A 23,823-nucleotide genomic window follows, 5' to 3' on the forward strand; every position below is an offset into this window, starting at 1 on the left:
GCTAACTCAGCAGAAGTGTAAAGGTAAAATTTCACACCAAGATCAGATGAAGCTGAGACCATATCCAGCAATGGGAAGTGAAAAGGAAAGGAAATAGTTGAGTGGGAAAAGAATAGTCTTGCTTTCCCCATCCAGCCAGGGCCTTCAAAATATAACACAGAAGGTATTTACACCAAATGGTGCTTAGAACTAGCCAAGGTGTTTGCTTTTAAGCTCAGAGGGCACTCACTGCCTCTTCTCCTCAGGTAGTTTATGGCATCTTGGTTATTGGGTATAAATGTACCCTTCTCCACACATAAGAGATGCCCTAGTTTTCTGCCTGACTGAGCCCACACTTGCTATTGGGATTCCAGAGATCAGAGTCCCCCTGGAAGGCAGATGGCCTCTGGAGGCCTGCATGTTGGCTCCTCCACCCCCAGCTAGATCAAGTGGCACAGTGCAGGCAGTTGGAAGGTACTCTCAGAGAGAAATCGAGCACCATGTTCAGAAAGCTCCACTCCATCTTTAACTCCAGTCAGCAAAGGAAAGCGGAGGCAGCTGAGGATTCCTACTACAGTGGAGCCAGCCCCATGGTGCAGCTGATCCGCAGCAGCTCCATGTACGTGGTGGGGGGCTATGGGGAGAAATTCAGTGAGTCTTTAAATAAATGCAAAAGCACCAGCAGCATGGACACAAGCTTGTACTACCTGCAGCAGGAGGGAGACCGGGTATGGATGTTCTCACGCACCCAGGACTGTCTGCAGTACCTACAGGAGCTTCTGGCCCTGCGGAAAAAATACCTGAGCAGCTTCAATGACCTGAAGCCCAAACCCACCCAGAGTTTCTCCATCACCTCTTCCAAATCCTCCAAGGGAGAAAAAAAGGCCCTAGGCCAGTCCACCTCCGAAGAAATAAAGGTAAGTGCCACGGAGAAGTACAATTGAGATGGGAGTTGTTCCAAGAGCCTTTGATGCCTCTTTGAAACCTAGCTCATCCCTGCACAGCTTAGTTAATGTGCACATTCTAAGCAATGGCTCAGTTGTCTTCACTCTCCTTTGCCATCTTTCAATCTGCAAACAGTGATTAGTCCCATGCTGATTTTCCAGGTTGAGGCAATGGGAAGGCCAGGTTCATGATCCCAGAGAAGCCTAGGGGGAAGGGGAGGGCTGTGTTGTCAGTCAGCACTGCTGTTGTATGGTGCATCTAATTTAATTTAATGCCCATTTCATGAATGAGATCATGCTTGTTTGATGTTTGGGTGACGGCAAAATCATTTCTCAACAAATTATTGCTGTTATTTTTAATAATTGCAACCACATCTAAAAATCCCAGTAAAGGTGAAATCTTCATGTGAACAAGATATTTTCAAATATCTAGCTGCTTAGCCTCATGTGACTCAAATAACTGGAGACTTTGCTCCATCAGGACCCTGGGCCCAGATATTTTGGAGACTTGGGCACAGCCACAGAGGGTCTGTGCCTTGAAAGAGATTGCACAACAGATTTGTTGGCATTGGAGGCTTCAAACCAAGAGAGACTAAACAGGAAATTAGTGAAGTAAATAACTTGAATTTATCTGATCATTTTTACCCATCACAGTGTTTGTATACAGTACCTTTCTTTGAGCATTTTAATGATATCAGAAAAGAAGCAGGGAGTGGCTCCCTCTGTATCACAGAAGAGCAAGCTGAGGCCCAGTGACCTGATTCTGACAGCACCCCTAATTCAGTTAGTTATCATTTCTGTATTTACTCAATATTTTTTAATGTCTAGGTTTGAGGTTGGTTTTTTAAAATATGTTTCCATCAATTGTTTTCCTGATGATGGGACTCTAAAGTGTTCAGGGCAGGCCTGTCTCTCCCACATTCTGGCTGTCTCCCCAGAGGGTTCTTCAAGCCATGCAAGCCCAATTAACATTGAATGACTGACTGACCTACTCTCAAATCTCCAGGGCTTGGCCTCATCCAACTCGTTTCAACTGTCGGCATTTTATCCCAGGTGAGGGCAGTTTAAGTAATCAATTTACCTCCCAAAGTGTGTCATGTTGGGGCCTATACAAAGGGTCCTACTCTTAGGTCCCAGTACTGACCTTGGGTCAGCTAGCTGTAGATATGTGGGCTAGTCACCCCTTTTGGGGCCACTTCTGATGACGAGGGAGCAGCAGTGGCTTTTGGACTCCCTTGCAGCTTGAGTATCCTAGGGTTCCAGGCTCTGGTTAGATTCCCTCTAAGCACTACATTTTCCTGAAAAAATGGAATCCTCTCTTTTGCAAAACTGAGCTTCCTTCTTCTCTGCTCCCTTCCTAGTTCAGCTGTCTGAAGACAGAGATAGGGTTAGAACCAATGTGGGGGAGCTTTACCACAGACCCCCCCGTCCACCATGGATAAAAATAAATCTACCAAGACATGATCTGCTTGGGGAGGAGAGGTGGCCGATCTCTCAGAGAAGGGCCAAGAGCCTTTTCCCCAATGGGCTTTTATTAGGTTCATTTTGCACAGGAATACAGGTAAAGCTCATCAATCATTGTCAGGCAGTAAGGGTCAAACAATAGATAACATATAAAGAACTTTGAGGGCTTATTCTGAGTAAGGGTCAGTTAGATAAAGGGCTATAAAACTTTGGGAAACAAACTCATTTCAGGCTTGGACCCTTATCATTTAACTTGAGGGTACTAGCAAAGCAGGTTTCAGAGTTTTATGTATTCTTTCTTAGGCCTGATCTCCCTGGGGAGTCCACCCTTTCCAGCACAGGACACCATCACCCTCTGTCATTGTTTCAGGCTTAAGTCAGGCAAGGGAAGTAAGGCAGCCAAGAGATTAGGAGACTTCTTGCAGACAGAATGAGGACTCAGGCTATGTCAAAGCTGAGGGGTGAGGGTCCATCACCCCCTTTTTCTATAGCCCCCCCCCGAGTCCTTCCCTGAAGGCCCCTTCACTACCGTGCCTGTCTTACTTAGGTCATCTCTCCTTTGAGGAATCTTATCTGTCATTGGCTCACTGGTCAAGCTCAGGGCCAAGCAGGGTAAAGTGGGCAGAGATGGCACCCTGCCAGGGAGATAAGGTTTGTCTCCTTAATAGCTTATGGTCCCAAGGTCTCTGCCTCAGCCTTAGCCATGGGGGTTACAGCTTCTGAAACCAGGCAGGGTGGTTCCCAACAGAAGGGAAAGAGTTCCTTCTTTCTTTCTGCTGTGTAGTATTCCATTGTGTAAATGTACCATGTTTTTTTCTCCACTCATTTAATGATGGACACTTAGGTTGCTTCCAGCACTTGGCTATTGTAAATTGTGCTGTTGTGAACATTGAGATGCATAGGTTCTTTTGCATTGGTGTTTCAGGATCCTTAGGGTATAATCCCAACAATGGTATTGCTGGGTCAAAAGGCAGTTCCATTTTTAGTTTTCTGAGGAAGTGCCATACTGTTTTCCACAGTGGCCTCACCAGTCTGCATTCCCACCAATAGTGCACTGGGGTTCCCTTTTCTCCACAACTTCGTCAGTGCTTGTTGTTTATTGATTTATTTATGATGGTCATTCTAAGCAGTATGAAGTGGTATGTCACTGTGGTTTTAATTTGCATTTCTCTGATAGCTACTGATGCTGAACATCTTTTCATATGTCTGGGCCCTCTGTATGTCCTTGGAGAAGTGTCTGTTGAGGTCCTTTGCCCATTTGTTAATTGGGTTGTTTGTCTTCCTGATGTAGAGTCATGTGAATTTTTTATATAGTTTGGATATTAAACGCTCATATGAGGCATCATTGGCAAATATACTTTCCCATATGTTTGGTTCCCTTTTCATTTTGCTGATGTTTTCTTTATCCATGCATAAGCTTTTTCATTATGCTAAGTGAAATAAGACAGGCAATGAAAGACAAATACCATATGATCTCACCTATAAGTGGAACCTAATCAACAAACAAATGAGCAAGAAAAATATAACTAGAGACATTGAAACAAAGAACAAACTGGAAGTAACTAGAAGGGAGAGGAAGGGTGATAACGAGGGAAATAAGGGGAAGTGTCATCAAGGAACATGTGTAAAGGACCCATGGACAAAGCCAAAAGGGGGAAGGATTGAGTGGGGGAGGGGTGTGAGGTAGGGGAAAGTTGTAACAGGAAAATGGAGACAACTGTACTTGAACAACAATAAAAATAAAAATGCAAAATAAAATTATTCCAATTTACCCATATATATTTCCAATATAAATTGCATGTGGGAAGGGAAGCAGATTCTGAATCTGTTTTACATGGCTGAGAAATATTTTTTTAGATCTGTTGGGCAGACTTTCTGCAAACATAGTGATATTTAAATGCAAGTTTTCTGTGAGCATCAGTTGCAAGATGGGGGTGGGGGGTATCACCATCACATGGCCTATATGTGGTTTGCAGAACTGAGAGGCAGTAAAATTCAATATGAGCTACAAAGAATATTCCATTTTGCTTGGCAGAGCTCTCCATGACAGACAACGTAATAACAATTGATAACAGAGCATATAATTTCTGTACCCCCTCTCAAATTGCTGGACGGTAATTATATTTTCCAATCTATCTTCCAGGCATGTGCTGGAAGTAATAGTTCCTCTTCCTTTTTTCCTCTCAATCACATTCTGGTCACCTGGTGAACATCTTTTTTAGGCAGCAGAGAAATCACTTCCTCAGGAAGCCATTTCTTATATCAATAATCTATGGATTTCCCTCCACCCTTTGTCTGGCCCCCATCTTAGCACTCAGTACTTAACACACTGAAATTTTCTGTTCATTTGCTATTTCTGTTACTGGCCATCAGTTCATTGAGTGGGGGTGCTATGTCTTTTTTTTTTTTTTTTTTCCATCTTCAACCTCTAACAAGGCTCCAGACACATAGTAGATGTTCAATAAACCAATAATCTGATAGGCTCCAACTGTTATTTAAGAAGTAAACTTATGAAGTTTAATGGAAGATATGGAGAAGTAATAGGTCTGTGGTTTTCAGCCAGTGGAAAATGATCTTTTGTTTCTAAAGGAGAATACAGTTTGAGTATATTCATATGAAATCAGATCTTAATAATTAAAACATCCCGTGTATGATGGATTAGAGCTCACATTAAAAGGACACTTTTTATGTAAACATTTTTAAGGTGGTTTAGTTTTGGGAAAAGCCAGAAATCACAGGGTGCCAAATCTGGGCCGTAGCAGAGATGTGTTACTTCAGTGATTTGATGTTTTGCCAAAAAGTCTGCATGAAATGTGATACATGAGTGGGCATGTGTTGTGATGAAGCTGCCAATCCCCAGTTTCCCATAGCTGTGGCCTTCTGAATCATCTGAATAGGTTCCGCAGAAGAATGTTCAAGCTTAAGGCAAAATTTGATGTGGATTCATTGCTTTACTCGCTCAGTCATTTTGAATGCAATAGCCACACAGTACACATGCTCACTCAATGCCGTCTACCACCCCCACTGACTAGTACAGTGAAGTTGTCATTGTTCACACATGCACATTCCAGTCCACTCCCCTTGGCTGCCAGGTTACATCAGTGTTGCATAAACCATTCTCATTATATTAACAATGGCTGGACTTTTTCTGGACAGACCATGTTATATTTGTACTAAAAAATTATCTATCGTTTATGTGAAATTGGAATTTAAATGCCATTCTATAGTTTTATTTTCTTAATTTGACAAAGCTAATGTGTGTGTGTATAGATATATATATATATATGTCTAAATTGACTAGATTTGGTTCATACCATGTAACTTTTAAATCTCTTTTTTCAGTTAATATTCTATATTGTCAATTATTTCCCATCTCATTAACTAGTTTTTGCGAGCTCAAGTTTGAATGGCAAAAATGTAACAATCTACAGCATTGGAACTTTGTTAAAATTATAAATACATACATGTTACTGTATTTAGAAGTGTGATTAATAGGTCAAGAATTAAAAGTCATGCATTTTTAAAGATTCTTCTTTGTATTGCTTTCAGAACCATTTTATAATTATGAAGGTCCCACTCAATGATGACTTAGAAAGCCCTTCTTTTTAATTTTTAAAAATTACATTGATTGGGGTGACGTTAGTTAATAAACTTATATAGGTTTCAAATATACAATTCTAGATACATCATCTGTATACTGTATTGTTGTTCACCACTCAAAGTCAAATCTTCTTCTGTTAATATATATTTGATCCCTTACATTTTTTTTCCCCACCTCCCTTCCCCCATCTATAAGTTTTTGTTCTTCACTTTTTCCATTTGATATATTTTGTTTAGCATGATATTCTCAAGATTCAGCCATTTGTCACAAAGGAGAAAGCCTTTTTTATTGCTCTTTATCAACACCAAGTATTCTCATTAATTTAAAAAGTTTACTGATATAACAGAAAAACTGAAGTATTTCATGTACTTTTATTATTGCTTAAGCAAAGAATGACCCTTTTATTTTATCAAATCTATGTGTATTTCTTATTTAACGGATAGGCAATTTATGTGTTTATAAATTTTCTTTTGGCTTTATTAAAGATTTATCTTTATTTGCTTCATTTATGAAGTTATTTTTTAAAAAAATATTTTGTTTATTTTTAGAGAGAGGAAGGGAGAAAGAGAGGAAGAGAAACATCAATGTGTGGTTGCCTCTTTCTCACCCCCCAGTGGGAGCCTGGCCCTCAACCCAGGCACGTGCCCTGACTGGGAATTGAACCAGTGACCTTTTGGTTTGCAAGCCAGCACTCAATCTACTGAGCCGCACCAGCCTTTGTAAAGTAGAATTTCCTGTGATATCTATATTAAGGATATGATTAGATTGTCTGCCATGTATGTTAAAATATTTTCACTAAGTTATTGTGTATCTTTAATTTTATTTGACACTATCTGATGTACAAATACTACTGACTTTAAGTAATCAGATGTGTCAATTTTTGTCTTTGATAGTCCTTCCATTACTTTCATGCTTAGAATTTGCCATTTTGTCCATTTTAATAGTTTCATTAAAAACCTATTCTTTTTTCTTTTTTAAAAATCAGATACACTTTATTTTTTAAATTTATTTATTTATTTTTATTCAGTTACAATTGTCTGCATTTTCTCCCCTTCCCTCCACCCCACCCCAGCCAGTCCCACCTCCCTCCCCCTCGTCTACCCTCCCCCTTAATTTTGTCCTTATGTCCTTTATAGTAGCTCCTATAGACCCCTCTCTCCACTATCCCCTCCCCACTCCCCTGTGGCTATTGTTACAATGTTCTTAATTTCAGTGTCTCTGGTTATATTTTGTTTGCTTTTTTTTCTTTTGTTGATTATGTTCCAGTTAAAGGTGAGATCATATGGTATTTGTCCCTCACCGCCTGGCTTATTTCACTTAGCATAATGCTCTTCAGTTCCATCCATGCTGTTGCAAAGGGTATAAGCTCCTTCATTCTCTCTGCTGTGTAGAATTCCATTGTGTAAATATACCATAGTTTTTGGATCCACTCATTTGCTGATGGGCACTTAGGTTGCTTCCAGTACTTGGCTATTGTAAATTGTGCTGCTAGGAACATTGGGGTGCATAGGTTCTTTTGGAATGGTGATTCGGGGTTCTTAGGCTATAATCCCAGCAGCGGAATTGCTGGGTCAAAGGACAGTTCCATTTTTAGTTTTCTGAGAAAATTCCATACTTTTTTCCACAGTGGCCACACCAGTCTGCATTCCCACCAACAATGTACTAGGGTTCCCTTTTCTCCGCATCCTCTCCAACTTTTTTTTGTTGATTTGTTTATGTTGGCCACTCTGACTGGTGTGAGATGGTACATAGACCAATGGAACAGAATAGAGAACCCAGAAATAAACCCATCTCTATGGTCAATTAATATTTGACAAAGGAAGCAGGAGCATAAAATGGAGCAAAAATAGCCTCTTCAACAAATGCTGTTGGAAGATCTGGACAGCTACGTGCAAAAAATTGAAACTCGATCACCAACTTACACCATACACAAAAATAAATTCAAGATGGATAAAAGACTTAAATATAAGTCGTAACACCATAAAAGTCCTAGAGGAAAACATTGGCAGGAAGATCTCAGACATTCCACGCAGCAACATCATCACAGACACGTCCCCTAAAGCAAGGGACATAAAGGAAAGAATAAACAAATGGGACCCCTATTCTTTTTTCTGTCAGTATTTTATTTTGTTATGTAGTGAGAAATAAGAATTTAAATTGAATTTTTCCCAAGTAGCAAAGTTCTCCAATACCTTTATTGACAAATCCATCTGTTCTCTCATTGGATTGTGATGTTTCACTTATTAGATCTGAAGATTTTATACTATGTTTCAAGGATGTTAATTATATTTTATCAGTTTGATAAATGTGATAAATAATTTTTCACTCAGTGTTTTGTTACAGTGAAATGATCCATTAGATGACACTTAAGATGGGGAGCTACCAGGTCTCAGCAAATAAGAATAATGACAGTGATAATAATAATAGCAATAATAACCTTAAGATTGAAAGGTTTTCTTAGGCTCCACCGAGGAAGAAATCCCAATCAGCCACAAAATTAAGCAGTACAGAGCTTTATTGGGGTTTGCGCACCCGGGCAAGGTTCCCCGGTCCACAGAGCAGAGCCAGGGAAGTTGTGCCCAAGCAGGGAATATGGCAGGGTTTTATGCACCAAATTCTGGTTGGTTCTCTACGTGGGGGCTAGGGATTGGTCTCTTTGAACAAAGGGGCAATCCATCATTGGTGGTTCCCCTCGAGCTCAGGCTGCTAGGTGGATATCCCTGCCCATCCTGACATTCTGACCTCTTTGATAGGATAAGGGGTGCCGTGTTGGATCTGGATATTTCCTGCTGTTCGGAGGGCGTAGAGGGGAGGGGCTAAAGGTCGGCTGTTTTAGATGGATGACGACCTGGTGGTGATGGGAAGCTACGATTGGGGTAGAAGTGCCCCATACTTGTGAGTTGACGAGGGAAGGGGAAATAGGCGGAGCTGGAGGAGGAGCTGGATTTTCTAACAGCTGAAGGATAAAGGAGAACGAAGGGGTAGGGTTTCACGTGACCTGGAGAGTGGCACCTGGTAGTTGGAGAAGTCCCTCCTAGAAGCGGGATAGGGCAGGAGGGTATGACAAGGAATGAATGGGAAAAGGGAAAGCCATCCAGACTGCAGTTAAACAGAGGGGTTTGCCACGAGCGAGATGGGGTCCTGTCAACCCCCATGACCTTGATCTGAGAAGGAGTAAGAGTTCCTGAAAAAGATAGTAAAACAGAGTAGGTAGCCCCCATGTCCACCAGGAAAGGGATGGACTTACCCACTACCTGCAGTGTTATCCTGGGCTCGGGGAGGGTGATGGGGGTCTTCGAGTCTGGGCCGCTTCAGTCGTCTAGGAGTCTGAGAAGTTCCGGCACGGCCAGGGAAGAGTCTGTACCTTGATCAGCTGGTCCCCCGTGTGGAGGCGTCGGGGATGAGCCTCTAAGGGGACAGGCATCCCTCCAGTGGCCGAGCTGTTGGCACTCAGGGCAGGGCTTCGTTGGTGGCTGAGGCTGAGGACAGTGGCGGGCCCAGTGTCCTTCTTTGCCGCACTTGAAACAGGCCCCTGGTGGGGCATTCTTCGGCCTGGACTTAGGCTTCGCCCCCATGCCGGTGTTTGCCACCAGCCGCAGGGCCGCTAGCCTGGCTTGGGTCTGCAGGGCCACCTTTTGCTGTAGGCGTGCCTGGCGGGAAGCCTCAGCCTCTGCTTCCTGATTATTGAAAACCTTGAATGCCATATTTACCAGATCTCGGATGAGGGTTTGGGGGCCATCCTAGGCCTTTTTAAATTTTCTTCCAATGTCTGGGGCTGACTGAGAGATAAAGTGAGTAGCTAAGACAGTGGCCCCAGCGTTAGAAGCCGGGTCAAGGAGGGTATGGAGCATCATTGCCTCGGTTAGTCTGTTGAGAAATAGGGCCGGATTTTCTCCAGGGCCTTGGGTGACTTCTCTGAGTTTATCGTAATTGACTGCCTGAGATGAAGGGCAAAGGGAAGGCAGAGCCCTCCTTTTGGGAATTACAGTTGTTAGAGGTGGAAAGAGCCTAGGCGTTTCTCAATTGAAGAGAGGTCAGTTAGTGAGAAGAGGACATGGACCCTAACGATACCTTCTGCTCCTGCCACTTCCTGGTGGGGGCAAATACGGGAGTCTAGGGGCTCTAGATTCAGGCGAGGGCGGGAGTGTGAGCTGACTTGGGAGGAAAGGTCTTCAGAGGGAGGGGACGAATCTGGCTGAGAAGGGAGTAGCCTTCAGTGGGAGCTGATGATGATGATGAGGAGGAGGAGGAGGAGGAGGATCAAGATCTTCAGGGGAATCAGAAAAGGAGGAAGGGGGTTCTGGGGCAGTTGGCTTAGGAGGCCGTATGGGTCAGAGTTCCCTCGGGCCAGGAGAACCTGAACTGTGGAGCATTGGGCACACAGATTAGGGCGGGAGCGCAAGGCCCAAAAGCTCTGAATGTGTGGAACCTCAGACCATTTGCCAGTCTGTCTGCAAAACTTATCTAGGTCAGTAAGGGTAATGAAATCGAAAGTACCTTCAGGAGCCCAGGTTTTGCAATTATCGAGCTGATATAACCGCCTGACCGTTAGAAAAATCAGCTGTTTTCACTTGAGGCCAGGATCAATAGCTGGCAAATTTTTCAGGAGGCACCCTAGAGGTGATTTAGGGTCTGGTTTGGACTCCTGTCCCCGCCCCCCCGGCCCCCCCCCCCCCCCCCGCCCCGTTCCTGGTTTGTGAGGATTAGCAAGTAGGAATCGGTGTCCCTCAACCCAAGTCGCTGATTCGGTCCGGTAAAAATGATGATCTAGTCCCAGGGACATCTCATCCAGTGCCTAGAGCCCCTCAGCGGAGGGAGAGCAGGCTTTCCCGGAAGAGCCACCCCGACGCACCGCTGCGATTTGGTGGAGAGCAGCCTCCCCCAGCAGACGGGGGCCGGAATCAGTGTTCCGGGACCAGAAATGTAAGGGCAATGGCATTTACCCTGGTTCTTAGCCTGGACTGGTAGGGTGGCCGTGAGGCCTCCTCAGGGAGTAGGGAGAGGAGTGGTCTTCAGCAGACAACAACTCCTCCCAGGTTTTGGCACCAAATGAAAGGTTTTCTTAGGCTCCGCCGAGGAAGAAATGCCAATTAGCCACAAAATTAGGCAGTACAGAGCTTTATTGGGGTTTGCGCACCCGGGCGAGGTTCCCTGGTCCGCAGAGCTCTGTACTGCCTAAGCTTGTGGCTAATTGGCATTTCTTCCTCTGCGGAACCTAAGAAAACCTTTCAAAGATTATAAAGCTGGGAGAAAAAGACTAAGTCTATCAACCTGTGAGCTTAGAACCTCTAACACCAAAGACAGGAGATGTGCAAGCTATGCTTCCAAAATGAGTAATATTTAGTTATAACAGGTAACACCAAGGCTTAGTTACACTAGAGTTTGTGACAAACTTCTTCCTTTTTCTTACATGTTTTTAGCTGACTTTCAGCTCCATTTTCTGCTTCACTGGGGTTTAATTTTTTTTCCTTCACCTCTGGCTAGTCTACCATTTAGCTTATCTATTTGTATTTAAATTTCGGTGATTATATCTTGTTCCGAGTTATTTCTCCTATCTATAATTCTCATTTCATAAACTTCTATTCTTATTTTTTACAAACTTCTGTTTGATTATTATGGGTATACATTTCCTTAGATGTTCTAATATAAACAGGATAAGGTAAATATTTATTTGTACTTGGCCTTCAGGATCAAAGGGATGGCAGCAGGCAAAGTGGGTGAATTAGTCAAAGCTCTTAAGGTTTATCCTTAAAAGCTCTTTTTAATGATATTAAATTGCTTGTGGATAAATTTGAAGTGTTTTGTATTTAATTTCACCCAACTGAATTATCCAAGGGAAAATGATCTGTCCAATCCAAACTCCATATTTGATACTGGAAATTATATCTCAATTATATTGACATTCATATTTCCAGGTATTATTAGTTCAAGAAAGTATTATCAGTACTCCATGAAGACAGGAGTACAGAGTTCTCAAAAATTATCAGGTTAAATCCAAAAGTACGCACTGGCAACATATAAACTGGTTGGAGAATAAAAACATTAGGTAATGGCGTGTATATATTCATTCATTCAGCAAATAGTTCTTACTCCATACCAGCCTCCAAAATAGGTGCTCCTCATTTATAGACAAAAAGATAATTCATCTGCCCTTATGCAGCCCATACTATAGTCTGAAGCTACAATTCTCAGCATCTCTGCCTGTACCATGTGGGGGGGCTCCACCCTCAGGGCCTACAGGGCCACCACATATGAGAATAAATCTACTAAGACAGGACCTGCTTGGGGAGGAAAGGTGGCTGATCTCAAAGGAGAATGGCCAGGAGCCTTTTCCTCAATGGGTTTTTATTGGTTTTAAGTTGCATAGGAATACAGGACATATATGTAAAGCTCAATCATTGTCAGGCAGTAATGATCAAATAATAGATAACATTCAAAGAACCCTGAGGGCTTATTTTGAGTCAGGTCAGATAGCTAAATGGTCATAAAACTTTGGGGAAGAAACTCATTTCATGCTTGGACCCTTACCATTTAAATTGAGGGTATTAGGAAAGTAGGTTTCATAGGATTTTATGCATTCTTTCTTAGGCCTGATTGCCCTGGGGAACCCGCACTTTCCAGCACAGGGCCACACCCACCTCTGGCATTGTTTCAGGCTTAAGTCAGGCAGGGGAAGTAAGGCAACCAAGAGATTAAGAAACTTTGCAGACAGAATGAGGACTCAGGCTATGTCAAAGCCGAGGGGTGAGAGTCCATCACCTCCTTTTTCTGTAGCCCCTCAAGTCCTTCCCTGAAGGCCCCTTCACAACCATGCCTGTCTTAGGTCATATCTCTTTTGAGGAATCTTACCTGTCATTGGCTCACTGGTCATCCACTCAGGGCCAGGCAGGGTAGAGTAAAGTGGGCAGAGACAGTGGTCCTGCCAGGGAGATAAGCTTCATCTGCTCAGTGGCTTAGGGTCCCGAGGTCTCTCATTCAGCCTTAGCCACGGAGGGTTACAGTTTCTGGAACTAAGCAGGGCAGTTCCCAACATCTCCCCCTTTTTTGTTTGTGAATGCAATTATAGTTGTTAAGCCTGTGAAACCTACTATTTGCTGTTTCCGAATGTGATCTAAAGAAAACAACTTCCATACACATTGTAAAGTACAAATAAAGAGAAAGACAAGGAGGCACCCAAGGGGTGCCAGGGCCCAAACTGTAAATCCAGTCCATCAAACCAGTTCTTAGGGTTCAGCCATTGTAGATTATCCTGGAGGATCTGGAACAGAATGCCTTCTGTTCAGTATGGCATTTGATGTCACTGAGCTGCTGGTGGAGCTCAAGCTGGAGCTGATCAATTTGTCTTCTGAGATTGGTAGAGAACACACCCTGCAGGCAATGATGAATATTTGCCCAGGAAGGTTGACTGGAATTCCACTTCAGGGGGGGTGACACATAGGTTTGAGAAATCTGGATGGGGAGACTCCAATAGAGTGGAAGTGGGTTGCCGCTGGGGAAGCCTTTTCTGTGATATGGCTTCACCCTCTTCACTGACAGTTCCAAAGGTCATTCTGGAGAGTAAACACAAGCATACCCTCTTCCCTAAGTCAAGAGATCAACTGGGCCTTCTCATATCCTTCCCCTAATGGGTCTTTGTATAAGACCAAGGATTGTGGGCCTGCAAGACTGTTTTGCACAAAGTGTTTGTCTATGGGTGACTTTAAATTATCATCACAATTCAAAAAAATTTATGTATATATTGCTATCATGGTTAAATTCCTGGGGGATGTTTCCTGACTCCCCCTTTTTTATTTGTTTAATAATGTTTTAAAGGTTTAGTGAGGTATTTCAACAATTGCTTAACCTGTAGGATTATAAGGGATACCTGTTTTATGCTGAATTCCCCATTTGTCTAAGAAAGCCTGAGTGGCTTGTGCAATATATCCCAGGCTATTATTAATCTTGATTTCTTGTGAACTGCCTAAGTGGCTGAAGGCCTCCAGTTCTAACATTCTTTGCTGATTCCCCAGTGAGGGGAGGGGCCTACAGAGCACCTAAATTAGTGCCTGCTTGGAAAGACAGGCCCCCTGCTGTTTCTGCAAGCTGCAGTGAGTTTGAGCAGCAAGTTAATTACTCTATTGTTCTCAGGACCCGGTAGTTCCTAGGTGTAGGATTCGCAGTATTTGAAAGACTTAGATGCTTATTATTCCTCTTATTTCCTTTCTACTTCCACTTCCCCTCTTCAGCTATTCACTCTAATGTACTTTCTTTCCATGCCACACACAAATGTGGTATCTTTTTCCTTTATTCCTTCTTACCCTCCTCCTTCACAATCTTACACTTCACTTTCTTCATTCCTTCCTTACAGACCATCTATGACTTACTTGAACTTTCTACAACATACATAATCCACAGAACATTCCAAAATAAGTATAACAAGTCTTTTAAAACTTAAGCCTGATTAGATTGCCAAATGTTTGACTAAAAGAGTATGTTATGAAATGAAGAGGGGGATAGTGAGCAACATCTGTTTGCCAAATTATTTGAGGTTGCAACCCTCTAGGATTAATACTAAGAGTAGGGGGTGCTTTCAAAAGTGCTTGACAATCTGGACATTCTCTGATAATCTGTTTTGCTTGGGACCATGGAATATTAAATTCTTTATGTTGGACCTGACTATTTTGGTGAAAATATTGATGAGATATCACCGCAGATTGAAAAGTATCTGCTAGGCTGACAAGGGCATCAGCCTGAGAATTACCCTCTGCCATAGGTCTGGGCAAGCCTGAATGAGATTGGATATGGGTAACAAATAAAGGGTGCTTTCTTTTATCTAAAAGACTTTGCAGGATTAAAAATAGACTTAATAACTGAGGCTCAATGGACACTTTTAATAGAGCCTGATCTATATGAAGGAGTGTATATACAGTATAACCAGTCACAAACTAAGTTAAGAGGCTCTTTGGGCCAATGCTGGAGGGCAAGAATAGCCCCTGAAATTTCTGTCCGTTGGGTGGAAGAGTGCCCTCCAGAAAGAAAATTTTTCCACTTGTTCCCTTCTTTCCAGCTGACACTTGGGCAAGTGGAACATGTATAACAGCTGGGCCATGGCCAAAAAGCTGAATTACTCTATCACAGCCTTTGATAATAAACTGACATAGTGCAGTAATATAGGTGGTAATAAGGCACTGGGGTTGATGGGACAAAAATAACCATTCAATCATTTCTAAATTAGGTGACAACTATCCGATTAAGCCAGTAGGCATCCCCAGTGTGGGGAAGCAAAAATGTTTGACAGGTAATTGTCTGTTTACCTTAGTGAGCTGCCTGGAAAAAAGGTATTGGTTAACTAAATCTAATTCCTGTATAGCCTGATCACTTAAGGATCTAGGAGAATTTAGGCCTGAATCTGTACAGTTGCCACTAAGGAAAAGGTGGCAGGGTGATTTGTATGCCCCACTGAGTAAGGAGGTCCCTGCCCCAGATATTAAGTGGGGTGGAAGGACATAAGGTTGAATTCATCCAACTTGCCCATCTGGACCAAAGTATGTAAGAGTCCACATACTTTTGCAGGGCTGAGAAATGTCTCTATCCCAGATATAGAAATGTAAACAAAATAGAAATCCCTTTCTCAAAATTAAGCATGCTAGCAGTCTCCCAAAGGTGGGGGGCTGCTGTCTCTTACCTCAGAGATGACCTAGTTGGAACTCCCCTTTGTGATGTGCTGTCTTGCACCAGTTCTGAGTCTGCTGCTAGGTGTTGCATGGAACTGCAACCCCAGAGGCAGACCAGACAGGCCAGGACCTTTGCCTGGTGCTGGGCATGGGGAAGGTTGCTCCTGAGTGCATGGGGGAGGAGGGGATGAAAAGGGGACCAACACCCCCTCCACTGCTGCTGCCCATCCTGGCAGAAAGACCTGGCCCTGCTGTGTTGCTAGAGAGTGAGCTGACACCCAGGCTGGGCTCACTGGACGTAGCCATGACCCCCGCCACAGCTGGGGCAACCCACAGGGAGGGCCAGGCTGGTACCTATAGGTCCCTTCTCATTTTGTCTAAGCTTTCCTGATTATAAGGGCTTCTCTGCCCTGCTATTTACCATATTTTCAAATCTAAAGATCCCTTATCTGGGAGACATCCAGCAGCCTTAAAAAGCTGCTGAATTAGCTTAAAACATTGTTCCTGTTCCTTAGAGACCCTGTTCCCCATGGTTGAGGATTTGTAGAAACCTTTAAAGAAATTCCTTAACAAAAAATGAACGTTTTCTGAAATTCCTCCTGCCACAAGTGCAGCAATTACAAAACCAGTTTAAGTTTCGCTTTCACTCCGTCTGCACCCTCAGATCCTGTTTCTTGCTAGTGAGGAGAGAGTAGTGGGTCGAAATGTGCTGCTGGTGGAAGACAGTCAGGGAGGGCTGCCAGATGTCCAGGCACCCTAACCCCGCTTATGGGTCTCGATTTCTCTTCCCAGTCATCTAGACCAGCTGGGAGGGCTCAGAGTGCTGGGTGACCAACCCTCAAATCACGCTTCCCCAGATGAGCCAAAAGTTAAATTACATGAGGTGGAATTCCCTGTGAGGCCCCTGCATACCTCAGGTATTCAACCCCAGACACCTCTGTGAGGCCCCCACTCATGTAGGGATACCCAAGATCTCGAGCCTGAGGGAGGAAGTGCCTCTTTTCTTCCGCACTCAGCAGGAATCTGAAACACTCATACCTCTCTACAAAAGCTGATAAAAGGGGAAAGTCTCTGCTTTCTCCTCCCCAACCCTAAACCTAGGTGGAGATCGTGCTGCAGGGAATGGGCTTGTGAATGCTTTTACAGTGTGCCTTTCCTTGCATGGACTTTTGCTTGTGGCTGGCAGGAAACCTAGCGTTCTGTCCCAGTCCACGTTCTAGCTTATCCTCTCATGGGCGTTCTAGCGGTGAGCGCCCTAGTCGCCTTTAAATACTCAACCCGTGCTGGTGAAATGCAGCAAATGCTTGGGGGAGAGAACTCAAGACTACTATTTATGGAAGAGGGTGCAGGGGAGAGAAATTGAGAAGAAAACCGCTCAAGGGAGGTTACAGTTTCTGAAACCAGGCAGGGGGGTTCCCAACAGTACCACACTGGTGTATTGAGTTTCCTTGGAAGGGAAAGAGGTAGAATTACAACCAAGAATATTGGGATTATGTATATTGTACGACCTGTGTCATGAATGCAGAGATTGGCAGTAAGTATCAACTGAGAGTCTTATTTGTGAGCATTATTTGCCAAGTTTATGTCAAAGGAAAGTTCTGCTGGGAGCTATGAGGGTATAATACCATGTGCTGTAGTGGATTATTCACATAAGGCAGAATGTGAGCATAGAGAAGAGGTGCCCAAGACTGTTTGCTGAAATGAGTAAGTTGGCCCTCTGAAAAAGTAAAAAGGATTGACAAGTAAGAGATGAGAACAAGGCTAGACGTTTACTGCTTGTCCTCTTGGCTTTGAGTGTGTTTAGGATGCCCCCTTACCCTAACCTCTGAAAAAAAAAATTTCTGCTTAAAACTGGAAGTTTATTTTGTCAAATCCAAATCTCTTGCAAAGAAATACTGACAGAGCCCAGAAAAAAACTAGCAGATTGGAGAAGAGCAGGTGCCCTGAAGACAGGTGAAACCATCAGTTTCAGAAGGGACTCAGAAATTAAAATGAGAAGTACAGTGGAGTTTAGTTTGAAAAAATGTAAAGGTTTCCATCTGGGCAAAGTAATCTGAGACCCCCAAATGGGGACAAGGAAGCTTGGAAAATGAAAACCTTAAGGCCACTGAAAGTGAATATGAAAGGCAAACTGGAGTAGAGTTGGAAAAATAATACAGATGTTTTCAGAGAAAGATCCTTCTCCTTGGGGATGCTATAGGGCTGATGAAGGAACACAAGCCCTGTGAAACTCAGGTCTCACCAAGTGCAGCAGGATTGCAGGCTGCATTACATTCAGACTTTCCAAAGGAGATGTTAGAACATTCTGGACTAGAAAAAATCAAGGTTGGGAGGGAGGCAACCAATTTACACCTGGAGTTCTGGGTATAGAGAGGGAGGGCTATTTTGGATCTCACTCATGAGTGTTGATGACATCCCATTTTATACCACCACCTCTTTGTAAAGTAGAATTTCCTGTAATATTATCCGGAGCCCTGATCCTTAAGTCTCAGTTGATGGAGCTTTTGTGATGCAGATCCTGGCCACAGGATCCGTGTGTTGTGGCAGCAATGGACAAATTCACACGGGCTACAGAAATCCTGTGGAGAAAAAAGGACGGTATGGCCATTCTCTAAGTGAGAGAGAGGGCAAGAGGTCCAGAGAGAGCCCAGGAGAGCTCGACCCCTGCCTGGACAGGCTTTTCTTGCTTTTCTGAGCACATTACATTGAGGATGGTCCTCATTTACTATGCACAGGTTCACTGTAGGTAATCACCTTTTACAGACAACAAAGGAAAGAATGCTGCTAATTACTTCAAAGAGAAGGAAGTTACAGATCAAGGGGGAAAGTGGTTGAACTGATTACACTCCATACTTGGGAGGTTTAGCACAGACTTTTGGAAGTTAAAGATACTCAGTAATTATTTGCTGCCTCCATCCAGGGTGAGGGAGTTTTAGCAAAAGCAAGTCTCATAGCAGCCTAGGTACAATGCAGGCCTGATTCCCCATGGGAGAACTTATCCATGGGTGTGGGTCCTGACTACCAGACCTTGCTCCCACTGGCTTTTCTGAGTGGGGGCTGGGCTACATTTCCCACATGTGGAACAGTTCCCTATACTTTTGTACTGGTGTTCTCTGTTAGAGTTGACCAAGAGAATGTCCTCGTATAGCTGACAAAAGCCCATGGCAGTGAAGGAAGGCTAAAAAAAACTCAGCCATGGGTCCTTCCCCCATGCCAGGGTTTCTATAGACTGGTGGTTTTTAACTGATGTGCATTAGAATGCGTTGATTATCTGAAGTAATTGGTCTGGGAAAGGGTCAAGTATAGATATTCTGTAAGAGCACCCCAGGAGATTCTGTCCTTGTGCAGGTGACCAGGCTTTTCACAGTTGTAACATCTGGGATCTCCCTTAACTGCTGCAGCCAAGAGGGAAGCCTTATAATGCTTTGTGCTGATATCCTGGCAAGCCTTGATAAACTCACTGATGTCTTTGGTGGTAGTTCGCAGGGGACCTATAATGGCCCTGCAGTCTTTGTTAGCATTCTCATAAGATAACTGCCACAAACGAGATTTGGCTGCTCTGTCATTATCTATTTGCCTTTCAATGGCTTCTTGGAGGCGATCAATAAAGTCAATATATGCCTCCACAGCACCCTGATGGATATTGGTAAAGGAAGAAGTTTCCCTAGCCTGAGAATCAGGCACAGCCTTCATGGCTCTGAGAGCAATCTGAGCACTTTGATTAAAAGCATGAGGATCAGGCCTGGCCTGATCCGCGTCAGTGGAAAAAGCCCCAGACCCAAGCAGCATAGAGAGGGTGACAGAATTTTTCATTTGTGCATTTTCAGCTGCTTGGTGGATGGCTCACAGAGAGTACTCCAAATGCCAGAATGTGAACTGAGCTGGGGTTAAGACTGTCCTGGCCAGAGCAATCCAGTCACAAGGGGCCATTCTATAGCTGTCAGTGATGGCTTGGAATAACCCGTTAGTATAAGGAGACTTAAGTCCATTTTCTCTAATGCTCCTTTTTAGATCCTTATACAGGGAAAAAGGAAGGGGCTCATGGACATTTCTTTGACCCTTGACTACAATGGGGAAGACTGAAAGGGCATCTAAATCTCCAGCCTCCTCTGCCTGCCGAAGGCACTGTCGCAAACAGGATACCTGTCTGAATTTTCTGGCTCTCTTGGTGGAGAGTCATTCTGCAAGGGAGTCAACGCTCCCAGAGTTGAAGTAAGGAGCAATGGCTATAAGGCAGGTCCTCCGGTGGGGCTGTAGGCAGAACATTCATAGCTGATTCTTCCATTACATCATACATGACTCCCTTCTTTGAACTAGACTCCTTATCCTCCTCTGTGACTAGCTCCTGTTTCTTAGCCCACATGGGCATGAGAGCACTCTTGACTAGCCCCCAAGTTATTAGGTTTTGGGGTCCGATAGAAACACCACTGTCCTGTAAAGATTTTAACTTATTGCCTGCTTCTTCCCAAACCTGGATATCTAAGGTTCCTTTGTCAGGAAAAGCAGGGCAATATTCCTTTATAGTTCATAAAAGCTAAATGAGATATTGTTCCTTTACCTTATAACCCACTTCCTGGAGAAGCTGCTGTAACACAGCAGGTAAACTTCCTGCTCTTTAGATAAACCAGAGCCCATTCTTGCTATTAAAAAGGCTCCTTTTAACTTTTGATTGTTGTCTTTTCCGATTCCACCACCTATGGTGGACCCTAACTAGTTAGCTATTAAGGGATCGACTGTGGTGGGTCTAAATGTGCTGTTGGTGAAAGACCGTCAGGGAGAGGGGGACCAGACTTTCTGAGTACCCTAACCCTGCTTATGGGTCTCAGGTCCTCCCCAAGCATTTAGAGCTGCGAGGTAGGGTTTGAAGCACTAGGTGACCAGCCTTTATACGCACTTCCCTGGATGAGCCAGAAGTTAGATTAGGTGATGTTGGAGGTCCCTATAAGGACCCTGCACATCTCGGGAATTGATCCCAGACACCCTCGCAAGGTTCTGACTCACATGAGAACACCTGATTTCTAAGGCCAAGGGGAGGAAGTGCCTTTTGTCTTCGGAGCTTGGCTAATGCCAAAAGCTCTCATACAAAACCTGTGACTAACACTAAATTCTGGAACACCAGTGAAATACCTAGCTGATCCAAGGAGCAGAGACAACAGCCAACGGTATTCCAGCATATATGAAGATCAGAGACCAAAGATAGAGGACATTGAAAGATCTGACAGTAAGAAGAGTGCTTAAGGACAATTAGGTCCCTGGGACCTGCGCGGGGACCAGGGCAGCTGAAGCCCCGGCCCGGTCACAGGGTCTGCTGCAGGATTCTTGTGAGAGAGCCAGGCTGGGCTGTATGAGCAGCCAGGTGCTTGTTTGGACCAGAGGGGCTTGAATAGGAAGAATTTCTCAAAAAGAAAACGAAAATAGAGGCACACAGCAGCTAGTTAGAGAACTCTCCACAGCAGCCGCGACCTCTGGCGCCCCTCCCCACTCAGCCCCTGGACTGTGAACGCGGGATAAGCAGCCCTGGAGCTCACCTAAAGCCTGGTTGCGAGCTCCCAGATTAGCAGACTGGAGGCCCACAGCTGAAACCTGGGGTGGGTGCGCACCTGGAGCAGAGGCTAGCTGCCCCACCCACAGGCCCAAAGCCTCTGACCGAGGGCTGCACGACTCAGACCCAATGCGGCTGGATCAGCCGGCAGCACACGACTCAGTCCCAGAGCTGCCGACCAGCCAGCTGCGTGCGACCCAGGCCCAAAGCAGCAGATCAGGTGATCAATGGCCTGCCTGCCTGCGAGAAACCACACCTACAACTCCTATCAAGCCCCTGCGCACAGAGCCCTGCAGGGCCTACTGGTTCTCTATGACTAAGGCAGAACACCCAGCAGAGGGGAGCTGCAGGACTAGGGGAGACTGCATTCCCTGGAAAGACTCGACCCAGTAGAGAGCTGAACTACCCCATAGCAGCACTGAGAGCCACTAGCATCTAAGACAGCAAAGAGCAAGAAGGAATGTGAGTTGCCCCTAATTGCTGCAACTCAAGGACAGCACAACTGATGAACTAAAGGCCTAGTGGGGAGAAGAAGGACCCTAAGGAACTGGACTGGAGGCTGAACAACAGTGAAGAGTGTGACTCAGGAAGGGAGAAAAGTGAACCAATCCTTCCAACCACCCCCTGCTGTTCCATAGACAGGAAGACCAGCAGAACTACCCTGACTGGTTTAGAGCCAGCAGAAGACTTTTTTTTTTTCTTTCCTCCTTTCCCCCTCAATTCCTTCTTCCTTTCTGCCCTTCTGTCTTTTTTTTTAATTCCTTCTTCCTTCCATCCTTTACCTTTCTTATTCCTTCTTCCTGCCTTCCTTTATTTATTCTTTTGTTTTAATTTTTGTTAAAATTCCTTCTTATCTTGCCTCCAATCTTTCTTTATTCCTTCTTCCTTCCTTCCTTTCCTTTTCTATTCCCTTTTTCCCTCCTTCCCTTCTTCTTCCTTTTTTTTTGCCCTCCTTTCTCTTTTTCCCATAGGTGAGAAAAGAAAACCTGGAGTGCTGAAAAGACCAGAGTTAGACTGTGTTACACCCATAAATGTCAGGTGAAGACCAGTGAGCACATGAGATTAAGGAGACAGCACCACTGAATACCATTGGCATTCCACCATAGAAGTTCATACCATAAACCCAGGGAGTCAGAATAGATCAATTTAAGAAGCAGAGGCTAACAAGAAGAGTCTCGCAAACAATGGGAAGACTAAGAAACAATTCCCAAATGAAAGGAAAGGAGGAAGCCTCAAAAAGAATGCTAACTGAAAAAGAGGCAAGTCAACTATCAGATACTGAGTTCAAAACAATGGTTCTCAGGAAGCCCACTGAGCTCCTGGAGCTCAAAGAGAACTGCCAGAAACTACAGGGAAACTACAATGAACTCACTGCAAACTATATCAACATGAAAAAGGAAATAGAAACTATCAAGAAGGGCCAACAGGAAAGGAAGAATACAATCTATGAATTGAAGAACAAAGTAGAAGGAATGAAAAGCAGACTTGATGAAGAGGAGAATCAGATCAGCGAGCTGGAGGACAAAGTAGAAAAAAACACCCAGAAAGACCAAGGAAAGGAAAAGAGGCTCAGAAAAATGAAGAGGGATTAAGGGAAATGCAGGACAACATGAAACGTAACAATATTCGTATAATAGGGATACGAGAAGGAGAACAAGAAGAGCAAGGGATAGAAAACCTGTTTGCAAAAGTAATGATGGAAAATTTCCCTAATCTGAGGAGAGAAAAAGTCACCCAAATCGAGAAAACAAAGAGAGTTCCAACCAAGAGGAACCCAAAGACACCCACTGCAAGACACATCATAATTAAAATGGCAAAATTCAAAGACAAAGAGAGGATCTTAAAGGCAGCAAGGGAGAAAAAGGAAGTTACATACAAGGGAGCCTGAATAAGGTTAGCAACTGACATCTCAATGGAAATGCTCCAAGGCAGAAGAGAATGGCAAAAAATATTCCAAGGAATGAGAACCAGAGGCCTGCAACCAAGAGTACTTTACTCAGCAAGGCTCTCAATCAAGATAGAAGGCCAAATAAAGAGTTTCCCAGACAAAAGAAGTCTAAAAGAATACACTTGCACCAAACCAGCTCTGCAAGAGATGCCAAAGGGACTGCTTTAAGGAAAGGAAGGAAAAGAGAAAGGGACAGGAACACAGGGAGGAAAAAATGGCAATGAATAACTACCTATCGATAATAACCTTAAACGTAAATGGATTAAATGATCCAATCAAAAGACATAGAATAGCTGAATGTATAAGAAAACATGACCCACACATATGCTGCCTACAAGAGACCCACCTCAGGACAAAAGACCTACACAGACTGAAAGTGAAGGGCTAGAAACAAATTTTCCAAGCAAATGGACAGGAAAAAAAAGCAGGGGTAGCAATACTTATATCAGACAAGATACACTTCAAAAGAAGGGCCATAAAGAGAGACCCATAAGGTCACTTCATAATACTCAAAGGAAGAATCCACCAAGAAGACATTATATATGCACACAACATAGGAGCACCCAAATACATAAAAAAATCTTGGAGGACTTCAAGAAAGATATTGACAGCAACACAATTATAGTAGGGGACTTTAACACCCCACTGTCAAAAATGGACAGGTCTTCCAAAAAAATATCAACAAGGATATT

General features: G+C 43.9%; 1 protein-coding gene across 1 annotated transcript in view; it reads left to right on the plus strand.

Moving 5' to 3' along the window:
* The first annotated feature begins 479 nt into the window (after positions 1-479).
* The window catches only part of C13H13orf42 (chromosome 13 C13orf42 homolog), a 33,940-nt gene continuing 10,596 nt past the window's right edge, over positions 480-23,823 (plus strand). The window contains exon 1 of the mRNA XM_024567994.1: positions 480-896. Coding sequence (XP_024423762.1) covers positions 480-896 — 417 coding nt within the window. The remainder of the gene's footprint in view (positions 897-23,823) is intronic.

Source organism: Desmodus rotundus, chromosome 13 (assembly GCF_022682495.2).
Source record: "Desmodus rotundus isolate HL8 chromosome 13, HLdesRot8A.1, whole genome shotgun sequence".
NCBI classification, from domain to species: Eukaryota; Metazoa; Chordata; class Mammalia; order Chiroptera; family Phyllostomidae; genus Desmodus; species Desmodus rotundus.